The 14,407-nt window shown below is 27.6% G+C and overlaps 3 protein-coding genes across 6 annotated transcripts; 2 read left to right on the forward strand and 1 right to left on the reverse strand.

Moving 5' to 3' along the window:
• The first annotated feature begins 131 nt into the window (after positions 1-131).
• drongo (Arf GTPase activating protein drongo) lies at positions 132-4,744 on the forward strand. 3 transcript variants are annotated; one of them, XM_035092202.1, is made up of 7 exons: positions 253-269; positions 1,081-1,321; positions 2,105-2,688; positions 3,441-3,635; positions 3,799-4,011; positions 4,390-4,517; positions 4,598-4,744. In XM_035092202.1, the coding sequence occupies exons 2-7, from the start codon at positions 1,158-1,160 to the stop codon at positions 4,649-4,651; spliced, it is 1,338 nt and encodes a 445-aa protein (XP_034948093.1). In that variant the 5' UTR covers positions 253-269; positions 1,081-1,157; the 3' UTR covers positions 4,652-4,744. The 3 variants fall into 3 exon arrangements, with proteins under 3 accessions (XP_034948094.1, XP_034948093.1, XP_034948091.1); XM_035092200.1 differs by having other exon boundaries at positions 255-269; positions 1,002-1,321; XM_035092203.1 differs by lacking the exon at positions 1,081-1,321 and having other exon boundaries at positions 132-269.
• Positions 4,745-5,089: 345 nt separating this feature from the next.
• dock (SH2/SH3 adaptor protein dock) lies at positions 5,090-9,972 on the reverse strand. Of its 2 annotated transcripts, XM_035092204.1 has the most exons (4): positions 9,310-9,966; positions 7,546-7,877; positions 6,301-7,238; positions 5,090-5,966 (listed from the first exon to the last, which is right to left on the reverse strand). In XM_035092204.1, the coding sequence occupies exons 2-4, from the start codon at positions 7,562-7,564 to the stop codon at positions 5,745-5,747; spliced, it is 1,179 nt and encodes a 392-aa protein (XP_034948095.1). In that variant the 5' UTR covers positions 7,565-7,877; positions 9,310-9,966; the 3' UTR covers positions 5,090-5,744. The 2 variants fall into 2 exon arrangements, with proteins under 2 accessions (XP_034948095.1, XP_034948096.1); XM_035092205.1 differs by lacking the exon at positions 7,546-7,877 and having other exon boundaries at positions 9,310-9,972.
• A 762-nt stretch (positions 9,973-10,734) lies between these two features.
• Positions 10,735-14,230, forward strand: TfIIA-L (transcription factor IIA L). Its single transcript, XM_035092206.1, has 7 exons — positions 10,735-10,932; positions 11,434-11,644; positions 12,004-12,309; positions 12,445-12,650; positions 12,845-12,994; positions 13,087-13,176; positions 13,263-14,230. The coding sequence occupies exons 1-7, from the start codon at positions 10,909-10,911 to the stop codon at positions 13,368-13,370; spliced, it is 1,095 nt and encodes a 364-aa protein (XP_034948097.1). The 5' UTR covers positions 10,735-10,908; the 3' UTR covers positions 13,371-14,230.
• The last annotated feature ends 177 nt before the right edge of the window (positions 14,231-14,407 follow it).

Here is a 14,407-nt window from a genome sequence, read left to right on the forward strand (position 1 = left end):
TTAATTTTACAATTATACACCACTCGAATTTTCATTCAAAGTGTCTACCTCTTACTTACAAACAAGAAATTCTTTGATAATAAATTATCTAATATATTTTGAATATAAAATTTTATATTTACTATTAAATAATGTAAACACATTTTGATACAGTTTAATGAAATATCAATTATTTCTATGATTATATTTTTTATTTAATGATTCGTGATATTAGTGATTTAATTGTGAGTTCAAACAAAACTTTGGTAATTAAAAAAAATTTTATGAATGTAAGCAATCATTTTTTATTTAAATATCATTTTAAATTATTTAATTCTAAATTTTACATATTTTTATTTTTATGAATATGTCAGTTGATTACAATCATTTTTATATTTTCAATATTGAGGTTAACTGGTCAGTTAGTAACCACAGTGTAATTTAACATTTTGCGATTGTTTTCATATATAAATTTACAAATAACAAATGCATTATTATTCAATACATTTTTTTTTTATTTATAAATTTTTATATTTTATTATTATATTTATTATAAATTAAAAATACTAAAATTATAAATTTAAAACAGCTGTTGTTATTTTTTCTCAAATTGAATATGTATACTTAATTAAACTGTTGATTTATTTTTTTGATGATAATAATATCCCTTATCAGTATAATATAAAGGTTATCTATTTTGGTAAAATTATTACAATAAAACAAATGTTTATATTTCATGAGCTAATTATAATAAAATTTTTTTTTTTATAAAAAAAATCAACAATGAAAAAAATAATCATTATTTACAAATTTTTTGATAATTATTTTGTCATAAAGTTACTCAATGTATTTACATAAATTCAACAAACATAAACTGAAGAGAATGCATTTTTATAATATCTGTATATACTTATGAACAAAGTAGATGAGTTTATGAACACGAATGATAGGGATCCGACTACTATACACTGTATAGTACTGACTCAGACGGTATATATTAGTGTTCTTTTCGTCTCCCTTAGTCTCACACCAACGTCCAACTGCTATCCAATTGTCGTTGAGTCAGTGCTTAGCAGTGCTTAGTGCTTTACTCTCTTATAGTGAAGTCAGTTGCGCGAGAACAGTTAGAGAGGTAACGTTATCACATCGTTCGTTGTAAATAAGAAAGGAATAAAATAATGGCGTCCACGAAGAGAAAGCAGGATGAGAAACATCTCAAAATACTACGCGAGCTGGTCTCGCAACCTGGAAATAAAGAGTGCTTTGATTGTCGACAAAGAGGACCAACTTATGTCAACATGACGATTGGCTCCTTCGTCTGTACTACATGCTCTGGCATGTTGTAAGTAATCTACTTCCTGAAAATCAACGATTCACTCTATTACTCGTTCATTGTATGAACACTTTCAATCTATGTCACTTATAATACTCCAAAAAGTTCAACTATTTTTTAATCTAATTGTCTAACTGCTCATTAACCTTTGTCTTATTTTTTATTTGGTTTCTATAAATTAAACCGGGTCTCTAACTATTTTAAGCGGAAAATCTGTAAGTCTTGTGAGTCAATTGACAGTTTATTTCATTGTTCATTGAAGATTTTGCAATAGTCAAGAAGAAGGTCATCTTCATCACTTTATTTGTAAAATAAAAAATTTCCTGTTCTTTGTTGAAGAAAAAAAAATTTTTTATCAATCTAATACTTGAAATAATGTTCATTTAAATTTATTCAAATGAAGATCAATTTTAAAGATATATTGTAGTTGACAAAAATAGGAATCCACTGCGCAAAATTATAGTCATATAAGTACCTGAGTCACTTTTAGTGTTTAGTAAAAGTATACTTTCCAATAGCGTCATTCTAAATAATGATTTGACTTGTTAAATACACATATTGCAAATGAATAATTGAACGTTGAATAAATTATATTTTAAATCAACTTTTGTTGTTCCTAAAAGAAGTATCTATTCACTTTGACACGTTAATTTCATCCAATATTTTATCATAAAATCTTTTTACTCTTAGATAAAAATTTACTAACAAAGTTTCATAATGAAAAGTGAAAAAAATTTATTAATAAAAAAAAAATAGTTTTATATTAAATATTAATTAATATTCTATTTTCAGGAGAGGGTTAACACCACCACATCGTGTTAAATCTATTTCTATGGCTACATTTACACCAGAAGAGATTGAATTTTTAAAACAACGTGGAAATGAATACTGTAAAAAAATTTGGCTTGGACTGATGAATTCAAATACTCCGTTAAATATTGATACTAAAGATGAACAAAAGATGAAAGACTTAATGTCAGCTAAATATGAACATAAAAGATATTATTTAGATCCATCAATGGCTAATGATAGCAACGCTAATAATCAAAAGACTCAATCATTGTCATCAAAGTCAACGTCTCCATCTTCAACGTCATTAACATCATCACCCAATAACTCTATTCGATCAAATCACACCAATATACCAAGAGTTCAACAAGTGGGAACTCTTCCTGCACTAAATACTCCTACGTTAAATCAAAAGAAGAAAAATATTACTGAGACTCCAGTAACTTTTCCAACAGATTTTGTAGCTGATTTTAGTCAAGTTCCAGATCCATTTGTTGCAGCAACTCCAACGTCACGTTTTCCAGGAACAATCGATCCTCAGCCTTCCTTTGCTAATTTCGACAATAACCCTGCATTTCATTCTAACAGTAAGTTTCTAATAATCTAATAAATTATTTTAAAATAAAAAAAAAAAGAGCCAAGTCATTCTAATTCAATCAAAGTAAGCTTATTTATTCATTGTTATTATTTTTAATTAACATCATGTAATTGATAAAATAATTCTGAAAATTTCATACTTTTGGTATGACTTAATGATAAACTTTTAAAAAGTTATCTGTTTTTTGAAGAATTTAAAAACTTTTTTTTTACATATAATATCGTAATTATTTATAGAATGTTATTGACGTCAATTTTATGCGTGAGTGTTAAAGTAGTAATATCAGATATTGCTGTTTATTTTGTTCAGATTTTTATTGGACTTAACTCTCGTGGCATTTTAAATGAAAGAGTTATGTTGACATAACTCTTCTTTCCTGTTTGATATTTAAATTAAGTCTCATTATCTCTATCAAAATAGTTAGAAATGAAATTTATACAGAAATATAAAAAATGTAAAGCGATAAAACATGTTTGATTAAATGAAACAATTGGAGGTATGTCAATATAACTCAATTATCTATATCACTAAATCAAATTTAAAATTGAGTCTTAATATAATTCTTTATAAGTGAACTTTGATTTGAATATGTATCCGATGAATTTTTTTAAAAATAATATTCAATTGAATACACTAATTTTTAATTCTTTAAACAAATATTTGTTAATTACTTCCAATTATTTTAGATTTATAATTAAGTAACCACTATTACAGCTTATAAATAATGGATTTTTTTTGTAGGTTCCGATTTATCGAATTCATTCAATCAAATAGAGAAACCGTCCGTATCGTCTAATTTGAATGGTATTAATGCTCCACCACCAGAAGACCGATATGCTGCGTTAAAAGATTTAGATTCATTGATGAAAAAGACACAATTGAAAGAAGACCCACCTACAAATGTGTCATCAACGTGGACTGCTAATAACTCCAACTGTAAGTACATATATAAACAATAATGATAGTACTGTAGAAAAATAAAATTTTTCTATTAATTTTTTTTTATTGTCAATTAATCATTTATGATAATTAAGTTCTTTTATTATTTTTTTTATTCTTTTCTTTGTAATAAATATTATTTTCTATTATTATTTTATAGCTTCTAATTCCGTTTGGATGAGTAACGATCAACTAAGCCATGTTATTTCGAATCCATTTTGTGGGAATGATTTATGGAGACCATCTTTACATGTGATCAATAACAATAATAGTAATAGTACTAGTAATAATAATTATAATAATATTCAACCTCTCGATAACTCTTTTTATAATTCTGCAAATCCATTTCGACAACAAATTTCAGTCAATAATGGTGAGTTTTTACTTATTAAATTATCGGTTTAAATAGAAATAAACAATTATATAATAAAAAATACCATTGTTTTGAAACGTAATGATTTTATTAAGAACTAAATTCAAATGTAAAAATATCAGTGATTATTGAAATGTAATAATCTGATTAATACGATTACTATCTAAAAATCATGATGTTTTATAAAATTAACTTAATACTTTTGAGTATTAAGAAAAATATGTATAATGGTTTAAAATGAGCATGTTGAAGTTTAAAAAGATAAAATCGTTATGTTTAAAAACTTCTATTAGTTGTAATTGAGATGAAAAAGTACTTTATTGTTAAAAAAGCTCTTGTAAATAATTATATTGATAAATATTTTATTAAAATAATTAGAATCTCAGTGGAAAACTTTTGGTACTCCAAGCAGTGCGGATGTAATTGCATCTAGTCAACTGATGACTCCACTCTCCGGAAAAGTCTGGCATCCGACTGTACCACCTTATCAGGCGAACCCTTTTATGGTAAGCATCGAATGAATATTATGCTGATAAAAAGCTGCACTATCGCATGTACACGTGTCATTTTTTTTCTTTCGTTACAGGTTGGTACTGGTGTAGGAAATCCGGCGAGAAGCTCTAACAATCCCTTTTTATGATTAGACATTTTTCATATGTTAAATGAGCTTACGAACAAAAAATATTATAATAAATACGTATATGTAGCTTAATAGAGAAATTCCTTTACATGACTCTAATAATGACATCATTTCAATGACAATAATAGCAATAAGATTATTAATAATGACTGCAAGGGATTATTAATATTTTATCATTATTGTTGTTGTTGTTATTGCTGTTATTTATTATTATATTATTGGCATTTAGAGCCGTTAACTATCTTTTTAAAGCACTCCTTTCCCTTGAATTATTCTTTTACCCGCAAAACTAAATACTACTTATTTATGAATACTATTATATACGTTAAATAAAGATTAATATTTGTTACTAATTGTAAATTTATTTTTTTTGCACCTTTCGTATCATATTTATATGAATTTTATAATGATAATGACAAAAAAAAAAATGCTTATTAGTTGATGATAAATGACTCACACTTAAATACGATTTATTTACTTAAAAACTTTCTAATAAATACAAAATCACAAATGAACACTTAGTCTTTGTTGTTTTTCTCTTCAGTTACCGATCAAAAATTGCTAGATCCATATAATTAAATACAGTATCTTGCGTGGATAATTATTAAATTGTTACACTTGAAGGCTAGATTAATTATAATTAATATATTAATGATGATAAACATGATTCAGTCGTGTCACTGTAGTATAATTACATTAAATTGATATAAAAATGAGAGATTAAAGAAGCTGTCGTGCTAACTATCAATAGATATCACGTAGCTGCCGTAAATTCTTTTATAAACTTCATTCAAAATTTTCTTCCATTCCATTTCATTTAATATTACTATTATTTTACTTCTTCATTTCCTAAGAGTTGGAAGCTCCAACGGATCATTGCAATAATATTTATTAATGATATAAATTAATCAGCATTGAAATTGAAAAATTATTAAAACACTAATACATGAGTTTCACCAATCATGTTAATTGTTATGTATAAACATACGAGATAATGATATTACTAGGCATGGCGGGTAACCGTCATTTGCAATCCTTAAGGATGCTAATGCGACTTTTTATTTATTTAATTGTCTTCTCCCATCTTCATTTCTTAGCAGCCATTACTATTGGAGTTACCTTTAGGCAAGGGACGTACTAAGTATAGCTTTTCACCCTGCTTATTAGTATAAATTGGTGCTCGTTGGTAATGATCAACTAGTTGATCAAGTGTATGGAACTTTCTTTGACCGATACAATAAAGCGCACCTTCAACATGTACCCTAAAGTGTTTGTTTCGACCAGGTGCTTTTAACGAGACTGAGTAATCACCCATCTGAAATTGATCATAGTATTAAACAATTAGTTTCCAAATTTTAACATTATTGAAATATTTACATAAACAATTCAATTTTTTAAAAAAGTTTTTATCATAGAATTTAATTTTTATCCATATTGTAATAAAATAGTAAATATTATTTTTTTTTTATTTTCATTAATAAAAATTCCTAGATTATTACGAAATCATCAATTATTAAAGCAAATAAAGAACTAATGACAAAAATAACAACCCTAATTAAAATAAAATCCTTGAAGAAATAAAACTAGCGTTTAAACTTGAATTGTTTCAGTGTAAAAGTTTCACCTAGATGATTTCTAAAATTACTTACATTAGTTTCACTATCTCTAATGAGAAAATCTCCATCATGCCCATGTTGATTAAGGAGAGTGTCACATTGGGAGCGTGTTATGCTGCCGTAATACCAAGGTTTTCCAACAAGATGTGGTCGATCTCCAGGGTCAGGCCTTCGTTCTAAAGAATCTCCGGTGCTGATTTCACTAGTTGTCATGCCGCGATCGCGATAAGGTTGTGTTAAATATTCGCTGAGTTCTTGAAGATAATTACGTGGAACAAGACCGATTTGTCCTTGGCCATTTCTTGCTTTATACCATTCTGGATCAGCAGGAGGACGATCAAGAATTTCTAACCGATCTCCTTTTTCGAAAGAAAGCTCTTGGTCGTTGTTAGACGAAAATGAGTACAAAGCGACGACGATGTCAAGCACATTCTCGGCCATGGCGTATGTGTGTAAGGTGTCATCAGCGTCACCCTCTTCTTGAGTGTAGTTGGAGGGAAACCAGCCCGCCTGAGTGCCACTCTGGCCTCTCCACCAACCATCGTTGCTCTTCTCAAGTATAAGGATTCGTGTGCCCTTGACCAGCGACAACTCATCAGCTTGTTGGGCTTGATAGTTGTACTTAACAACAGCTGTACCTATTGCTTCACTTGGATCTGCTGGCAGTCTTCGTGTCATAATTGGTGATTCTACGGCACGTGAAGGTGAGTTTCCGGACGGTAGGGTCTTAGAACCTGAACCCTTCTTCACTTTTTTCTTAATGCTGTCAAACAGGGACGGTTTTTCCTTCTTTACATAATTACTCGGTACATATCCAGCTTGTCCACGTGCACTTTGCACTCTCCACCAATGTTTTGAATCGTCTAATAAAAGGTAACGTTCATTTTTACGTAAATCCAACTCCTGTGCTCCTTGTGCTCCATAATCATACTTGGCGACAACGTAGCACACGTCGTCCTGATTTGTCTTGCCTAAAAGCAACTTGAATTAGCACCTCGAGTTATAAATAAATTATAAATAGTCAAATGAAATATTGTTACATATTAATATCTAATTAATGAATTCTGTTACACTTAAACCCTGTTACACTTCTAAGTTTTTTACAGTAACCAAAACAAATTAACTACTGTTTCATTCAATATTTTTTCTATTTACAAAAAAAATTAGTTTGCAACAATCACATTTTGGAATCGTTAAAGAAATTTGGAAAGCTTATCTTGATAAATAAAACGAAATACTATACATTTAAAGCAAAGCATATACAAAAGTAAAACGTACCATGCTTCATGGCTGCCATGTGCAAATATAAAGATATTTACGTCCGAGACTGGCGAAAACGGCTGCTACTCACGTACTACTCGAATGAATCGCAAATCTGCTTGTTTCGTTGGCATGAGTACAGTAGGCATTCATTCTTTAGTTTTTTTAATGTATTACTTTTTATTATTTTATTTATTGGGTTTTGATGTTTGACTTGAGTTTTATGTTTTTCGTTCTTTTCTATTATTATTACAATAACATTTATTTGTTCTTTTATTCATAGGCGGCCTTTTGGTGTCTTGGCTCAGGATCCATTTGCAAGGGCAGGGTAAGCAAGTGCATTACTGACACTTTGAAAAGAAAACAAAAACATAAATATTTATTACTATTCCTTTAATTTAGTTTTCTGCTATCTTTTAACACTTTTACCTACAACAATGTTCAACTTTCAAATTTACACAATTTTTACAAATATTTTTAATTACAAAATTTACCAAATCTTTTATGATTTTTGTACAAAAAAATAATTTGAAAATTAATTAATTAATTAATTATTAATAATTAATATGAATAAATAATTATATAATAGCTAATAATGGGTTTAATGAATATGACAGTTAACTATGAATTAGTATGAATATCAATATGAAATTTTTTTAGTTGATTTATGAATTATTTTATATAAAAATTGCAACAAACTACTAAAGCAAACTTGATCAAATTGACATAAAAAAATATAAACATGCAGGCGTTATGATTTACAATTCACAATCAAAAAAAAATCTTTATGATTCATAATTAAATTAATTAGACGATAACATGATAACTAGTGAATCATTAAATATAAATGAGTATCAAATTACTGTATGCACTATGGTTTATCATTATGTATACATATATATGTAGATAATATAGTGTGTTTTAATATGTTATCACGTACATAATCATTTGAATATTTTCCAAAGAATTTCTAACACTTTTATCATGATACATTCATTAAAATTTTTGCAGTAATTAAAACATTATTAAAAACTTGGCCAATAATAAAATATACATAAAAACTTATTATAATTAAGTAAATAATTATTTTATTTTGAGATGCAAATAAGTTTAACATAGAAATTATAAAAAAACATTTTGAAAAGGATTTCAGATTGATTGATACCATAAATGAAATCAATCAGTTGAAATAATCATTTAATTCAATCATTTTGTTATAATAATAATATTTAATTCATTGTTAAGAATAATTTACTTGAAAAATATTTTCTCCATACAAATTATGACAATTGTTTTATTAATCGAATTAATTCTAGCTTTTACATTACCAAAATTTGACTTAAGATACTAATAATAGTGATCTTAAAATATTTATAGTGACTATTACATTCAGATTTAAGTATGATGAAAAGAATAAGATAAATAGTCATCACTACTCAGCAAGCATATTTTATGTCGAAGACTATAAGTTCATAAAAGATTACAGAAAGTGATGAGGATGATAAAATGAACTTTCAAATGATAAATAACAAAGCGATATCAAACAAAAAAAAAGATAACTGCAGTTTGAATGAATAATCAAATGATAGATAGAGAGATGACTAATAAATAATTAATCAAAGTGACAGAAAGAAAGCTTTACTCCAAAAATATATTGCAAGATGTCAATTGGTTATGGGCGCACAAGCACAATCAGTTGCAATACTTTAACAAATTATAATACTGATGATAGCTTAATTTACACGTTGATTTCTTAATTTATCGATAATTATAATATCTTACCAATTTTTAAGCTCGACATATTCCTTCATATAAGCTTCGGTAAAGTGAATATTAGGTGGACAAGGCTTGTTTTCCCCCACCCGGTAAAACGACAGCAGCAGCCATCAAGCGAGACTCTAGAATATGGGGGGATTGACTCTCGTTATGGGGAACTAACAAGAGGGGAAAAGGGGACTCGAGGACTTAGGGAAGAACTTGGAAAATGTCAAAAATATCATTCAACTGTCGGTTTTTTTTTTCTCACTTTTTTTTAACGATCGACTTTTAGGTGAACAACTTTTTTATCTGCTTATTTCTCCTCGTGGTCACTTATCTCGCAGTTGTACAGAATTTTTGACTTTCACTTGATATATATGTATATATCTATATGTATCTATATATAAGAATACGACAGTTTTTTCGTTTTTTGCTTCACTAAAAAAGTTTTTTGACTATCATCTTTAAATTTTCACTATTATCGTAACAAATAACTATTATTATAAATAATCATTGCCACGCAATGTCCCAAAATGTTGGTTATTACTGAATCTATTCAACGACCCCTCCCACAACGTTGTTAAAACCCACCCTTGTTAAAACCAAGATCGGCAATCCCTGAGTGAGAGCTAGTATAATCTTACGCTAGCATTTGGGTGCCGCTAGTGCTGTTGCTAGCAGTTCACGATCAAACCGATGCGCGTGTCTCAACAACGTGCGCATGCAACTGCGCACCAGCTGTCAGGGTATTGTTGAATAATATTTATAGGACACATATGAATTTAAGAATTAATTCAATTGTTCAGAGTTGCTTTAATAATGTCGTTTGTTTCGTTATCCAAAAATGATCATACGCAGATACAGTAAGTTTTAATGAATAATACCTTCTTTACTTTTATAGATCCTTCCAAAAAGATTTCTTCAAAATTGTCGCGATTTCATTTTTTGAAAATGACCTTTAAACTTTATTTTTATTAACTCTTATCATTTCCAGTAGATGGCAATATTGCTATATTTTACGCAGTATTTTTAAATTTATTTTTAATAAAGTAATTTTAAATTAATTACTAATTTACCGCCATAATGATGAATTTCGTACAACTGTCAATTAATATTAAAAATTTTCTATATAAAAAGATTAATTATTCAATTCTTATTAAAATGTTCCTCTTGTTTTGGAAAAAAAACGGTCAACTGTTGACACATGACGTAATATGTCAAAATTTTAATATATCGGTAAGTTACCATATGTTATAGGATTTTTTTTTTATTTATAATTAATTTGTTGAACTAGTTAATTTTATTATTATTTTAATAATAAAATTCTTTTGAAAGTAATATTTTATTTACAAAATAAAAAATATATATACCATAAAATAATTTAAGTGAAAACTTATCATCAATATTGATTAACGTAGTAGTTATTTTTGGCATGAAAGACTCGAGGAGTTGTGTCGACCAGCATAGTGTTTCTACTTGTAGTGTGGAATGGGAGCTGCACAGAAAGTATAAAAGAGCACGAGCGATACGGCAGCAGCTTGGCTTACGAAGGGCATTTTTTAATTGTTAGGGATTATTGGTATTGTTTTTCTTATTACGATTGACAATACTAATTATCCGACAATGGCCCTTAGCCAATCAAGTGTGGTGAGTAAGGAAAAATATCGATGAATAAAGACAGGAACATTCGTTTAACATGCCTTGCAACGTAAATCTATTTCACTATCATGGTTACCTTACAGAATTTCTAAATCTTATCTTAAATACTCATTTTATGTTCATTGAATGATTTTATAATTTTTTATTAACTTCTTATTAAATATACGTATGTTTTTCATTAACAGTTATTACTCTATTGCAAATGAAGTAATACAAAAATTGAATACTTTATCAAATTTTTTAAAAATATTCTGTAAGCTAATTAATTTGCCATGAATCGCGTGACTAAAGCCGTAAATTACTGGAAATAAATTTACCTGGTTTGTATAAACAATAAAACTTAAATTCAGAAATTACCAAATAATTGATTCATTTTAGTCTTAACATAATGTTAACCATCATGTATTTACCATAATTCATGCATAATTCATCAATCTTAAAAATATTAAAAACTTTCGAAATGTAAATAAATAATTTAATTTCTTTTAGTCGAAACTCTACAACACAGTAATTGACGATGTGATAACGGGTGTAAGAGACACCTTTCTTGATGAAGGTGTTGATGAGCAAGTCCTTTTGGAACTTAAACAAATATGGGAGTCAAAATTAAAAGCTAGCAAAGCAGTAGAACCTAATCCAGAACCTCCAGAACCACAACCACCTCAATTAACGTCTCACAAAAATGTTACAGCAAGTAAAGGTATTATATACTATATTCAATATTATCTTCTGCTACGTCATAAATATTGTTGATAAAAAAAATTATTGTCATGACTTGGAGAAAAAAACTAAGTTATTTGTAAATATCAAATTCGTTAGAACAATTTAATTTTGGAAAAACTTGGTATTTTTAACGACTATTAAATACATGTAATCAATCTACTAATTATACAGCTGGACTATCTATTGATAAAGTTGTAATAACAATAAAACAGTAATCTAAATGATAGAAACCTACTCTTTCATGTTATAATCAGTATTTCAATCATTTTAAAACTCAATACTGATTATATGTTATGATAAAAATGTAATTATGAATAAATTGTGTTAATTTTGTAGCAGCAAATATGGGAAACCATTTTGCACATCAACAAATGGCAGCTGCGACAACGACACAAGCTCAAGGCCAAGCTCAGCAGAATGTTCAAACTGTTCAACAGTCTCCGGTTGTTCTAATGACAAAACATCAATCTACGACTACACCTATTCTACAACAACAATCAATGCCTGTCCAACAAGTTGTTGCAGCACCAGCATTGTATGAGCGTCAAGTTCCTATTCAAATTACTCTACCTGGCAATCCAAGTACTGGAGATGGAAAGCCCAAATATTTAACAATTCAAGTACCAGCATCCGTTATCTCAGGTACAAAATGAATATTAAATGGTTAGTTTACGGATTTATTTTATGTATAAAATTATTATCAAGTTTAACAGTTGAATGTTTGATACCATAAATCTTTAAATCTTATTATAACTAGATTTATTATTGTATTTTTAGGAAATCAGTTAGGTAATATTCTTACGGGATCAGTAATCACTGCTGCAATGGGTTTCCCTGAAAATATTGCTTCAAAAATTCTTCAACAACATGTAGATAAAACTCTCCAAGGACAAGTAACTTTAGCTCCTATTGAAATAAACCAACCAATTCAAACAATTCAGACGGCAAATAATGTTCAACAACAAATGCCAGTTCAAAATCAGGTAAGTAATTAATTTAATTGAAAACTTTATTTAAAAAATTTATATCTTGAACTTACAACAGAGAAAAACACTTTAAAATTGTCAATAAATGTTTTTTAGTTTCAATTTAATTTCGTATGATTGTTCTATGATCATTATTTGATAAAAAAAAATTTAATCAAAGAACGATTGTTTAATAATCATTTTTATTGTAGACTCAAGGGAATATAGCTCAGTTAGATGGTCAGCATGGTGATACTTCAGATGACGATGATGATGAAGAAGAGGAAGATAACGAAGATGATGATGAAGATATTGATGATAAAGACGAAGAGGAAAATGATGATTTAGGAGCTCGAGAAGAGGTTAGTGATTAATGTTAATAATTGATACATCGATTGTTAGATATTATAAATTGATAATTAACTTATTGATTATGTAATTTTCTTTTTCCCAGGAACCACTTAATTCTGAGGACGATGTTACGGACGATGATCCCTCAGATCTATTTGATACGGACAATGTTGTTGTGTGTCAATATGATAAGGTTTGTATTAATTAATTATTGAAAACGTCGTTAAGGACTATTATTTTAATATTTTATGTTAAAAAAATATATCTTGTTGATTACAGATAACGAGAAGTAGAAATAGATGGAAATTTTACTTAAAAGATGGAATAATGAATTTAAATGGTAAAGATTATGTGTTTCAAAAAGCTAACGGCGATGCTGAATGGTGAGCCCATTAAAGGCCTTATGAAAAATATCCTGGAAACTTTGTTAATTTTTTAATTTTAATGTTCTCATAATAAGAATCTAAAGTTTTCATATCGATAAAAGAGACCATCAGTTCATGGAGAATGTGCAAAATAAACACTAATTAGTAAATAATGGAACAAGATAAAAAGGATTTTCCTTTAGCTGATAATAGAAAATGAAAATCCAAATAGTCACGTGCACAGGTGGTGGATATTAGTTGGTGTAAATTTCTTTATTCGTTAAATAAGAAATCAATTAATTTGTTTTATTATTAATCTATTAATTGACTATTATCAACGTTTAATATATATTTTTTTTGTTGTTTTTTTCTTTTATTTCTTTTTAAATTTAGTAAATAATTATTGATTGAGTACAATTATACATTAATATAAAGAGTAATGAAAAATAGTACAGAATATTATTCAAGTAATTGACAAGTTGATAGTAAAAATCCGATTTTGGAATCAAAAGAAAATTTTTTGAATTTAATTTTTAAAATTTTCTTTTTCTTATGAAAACATAAATAAGCGCATTCTAAGAAATAAAGGCGTTTCAACAATGAAAGAAAATATGGAAAAAATTTTAAATAAATTTTTCATTGAAAAATAAGATTAATATTAATATCTTCCGATAGTTTGCCAAAAAATACAAATGCTAAAGATGATTAACTGGCTAAATATTTATATAACTTCACAGGACTTACGTTGTGCCTCAAGTGCATTGGGATAAGTTTGTAAATAATATTAGTAACAAAAAAAAATTAATAAAATTATGCTGCATAGTAAAGCAATTTATACGTTATATAATACGAGCTTTAAGAATAAATGTGTCTTACAATCTTTTTGTCATATTAATTAATGACTACCATTTTTTAAATAAGTAAATAAATATTACCATTATATTAATATTGATTCAAATTTATCGCTTTATAATTTTTTACTTTTTCATTAGAACATTTTCATTAAATTTTTGCTAGATTGATTGGTAGATCAAATTTAAACAACTTTATCTATAAAAA

This window comes from Chelonus insularis, unplaced genomic scaffold (assembly GCF_013357705.1).
Source record: "Chelonus insularis isolate UGA/USDA-ARS -01 unplaced genomic scaffold, ASM1335770v1 contig_93_pilon, whole genome shotgun sequence".
In the NCBI taxonomy this organism is placed as follows: Eukaryota; Metazoa; Arthropoda; class Insecta; order Hymenoptera; family Braconidae; genus Chelonus; species Chelonus insularis.

Coding starts and splice junctions, on each gene's coding strand:
- drongo (XM_035092202.1), top strand. CDS start 1,158: ATGGCGTCCACGAAGAGAAAGCAGGATGAGAAACATCTCAAAATACTA. Junction 4,012..4,389: donor ACAAATTTCAGTCAATAATG/GTGAGTTTTTAC, acceptor TAAAATAATTAG/AATCTCAGTGGAAAACTTTT. Junction 4,518..4,597: donor ATCAGGCGAACCCTTTTATG/GTAAGCATCGAA, acceptor CTTTCGTTACAG/GTTGGTACTGGTGTAGGAAA.
- dock (XM_035092205.1), bottom strand. Junction 5,967..6,300: donor TTAGAGATAGTGAAACTAAT/GTAAGTAATTTT, acceptor GATCAATTTCAG/ATGGGTGATTACTCAGTCTC.
- TfIIA-L (XM_035092206.1), top strand. CDS start 10,909: ATGGCCCTTAGCCAATCAAGTGTG. Junction 12,310..12,444: donor ACCAGCATCCGTTATCTCAG/GTACAAAATGAA, acceptor TTGTATTTTTAG/GAAATCAGTTAGGTAATATT. Junction 12,651..12,844: donor AAATGCCAGTTCAAAATCAG/GTAAGTAATTAA, acceptor TTTTTATTGTAG/ACTCAAGGGAATATAGCTCA.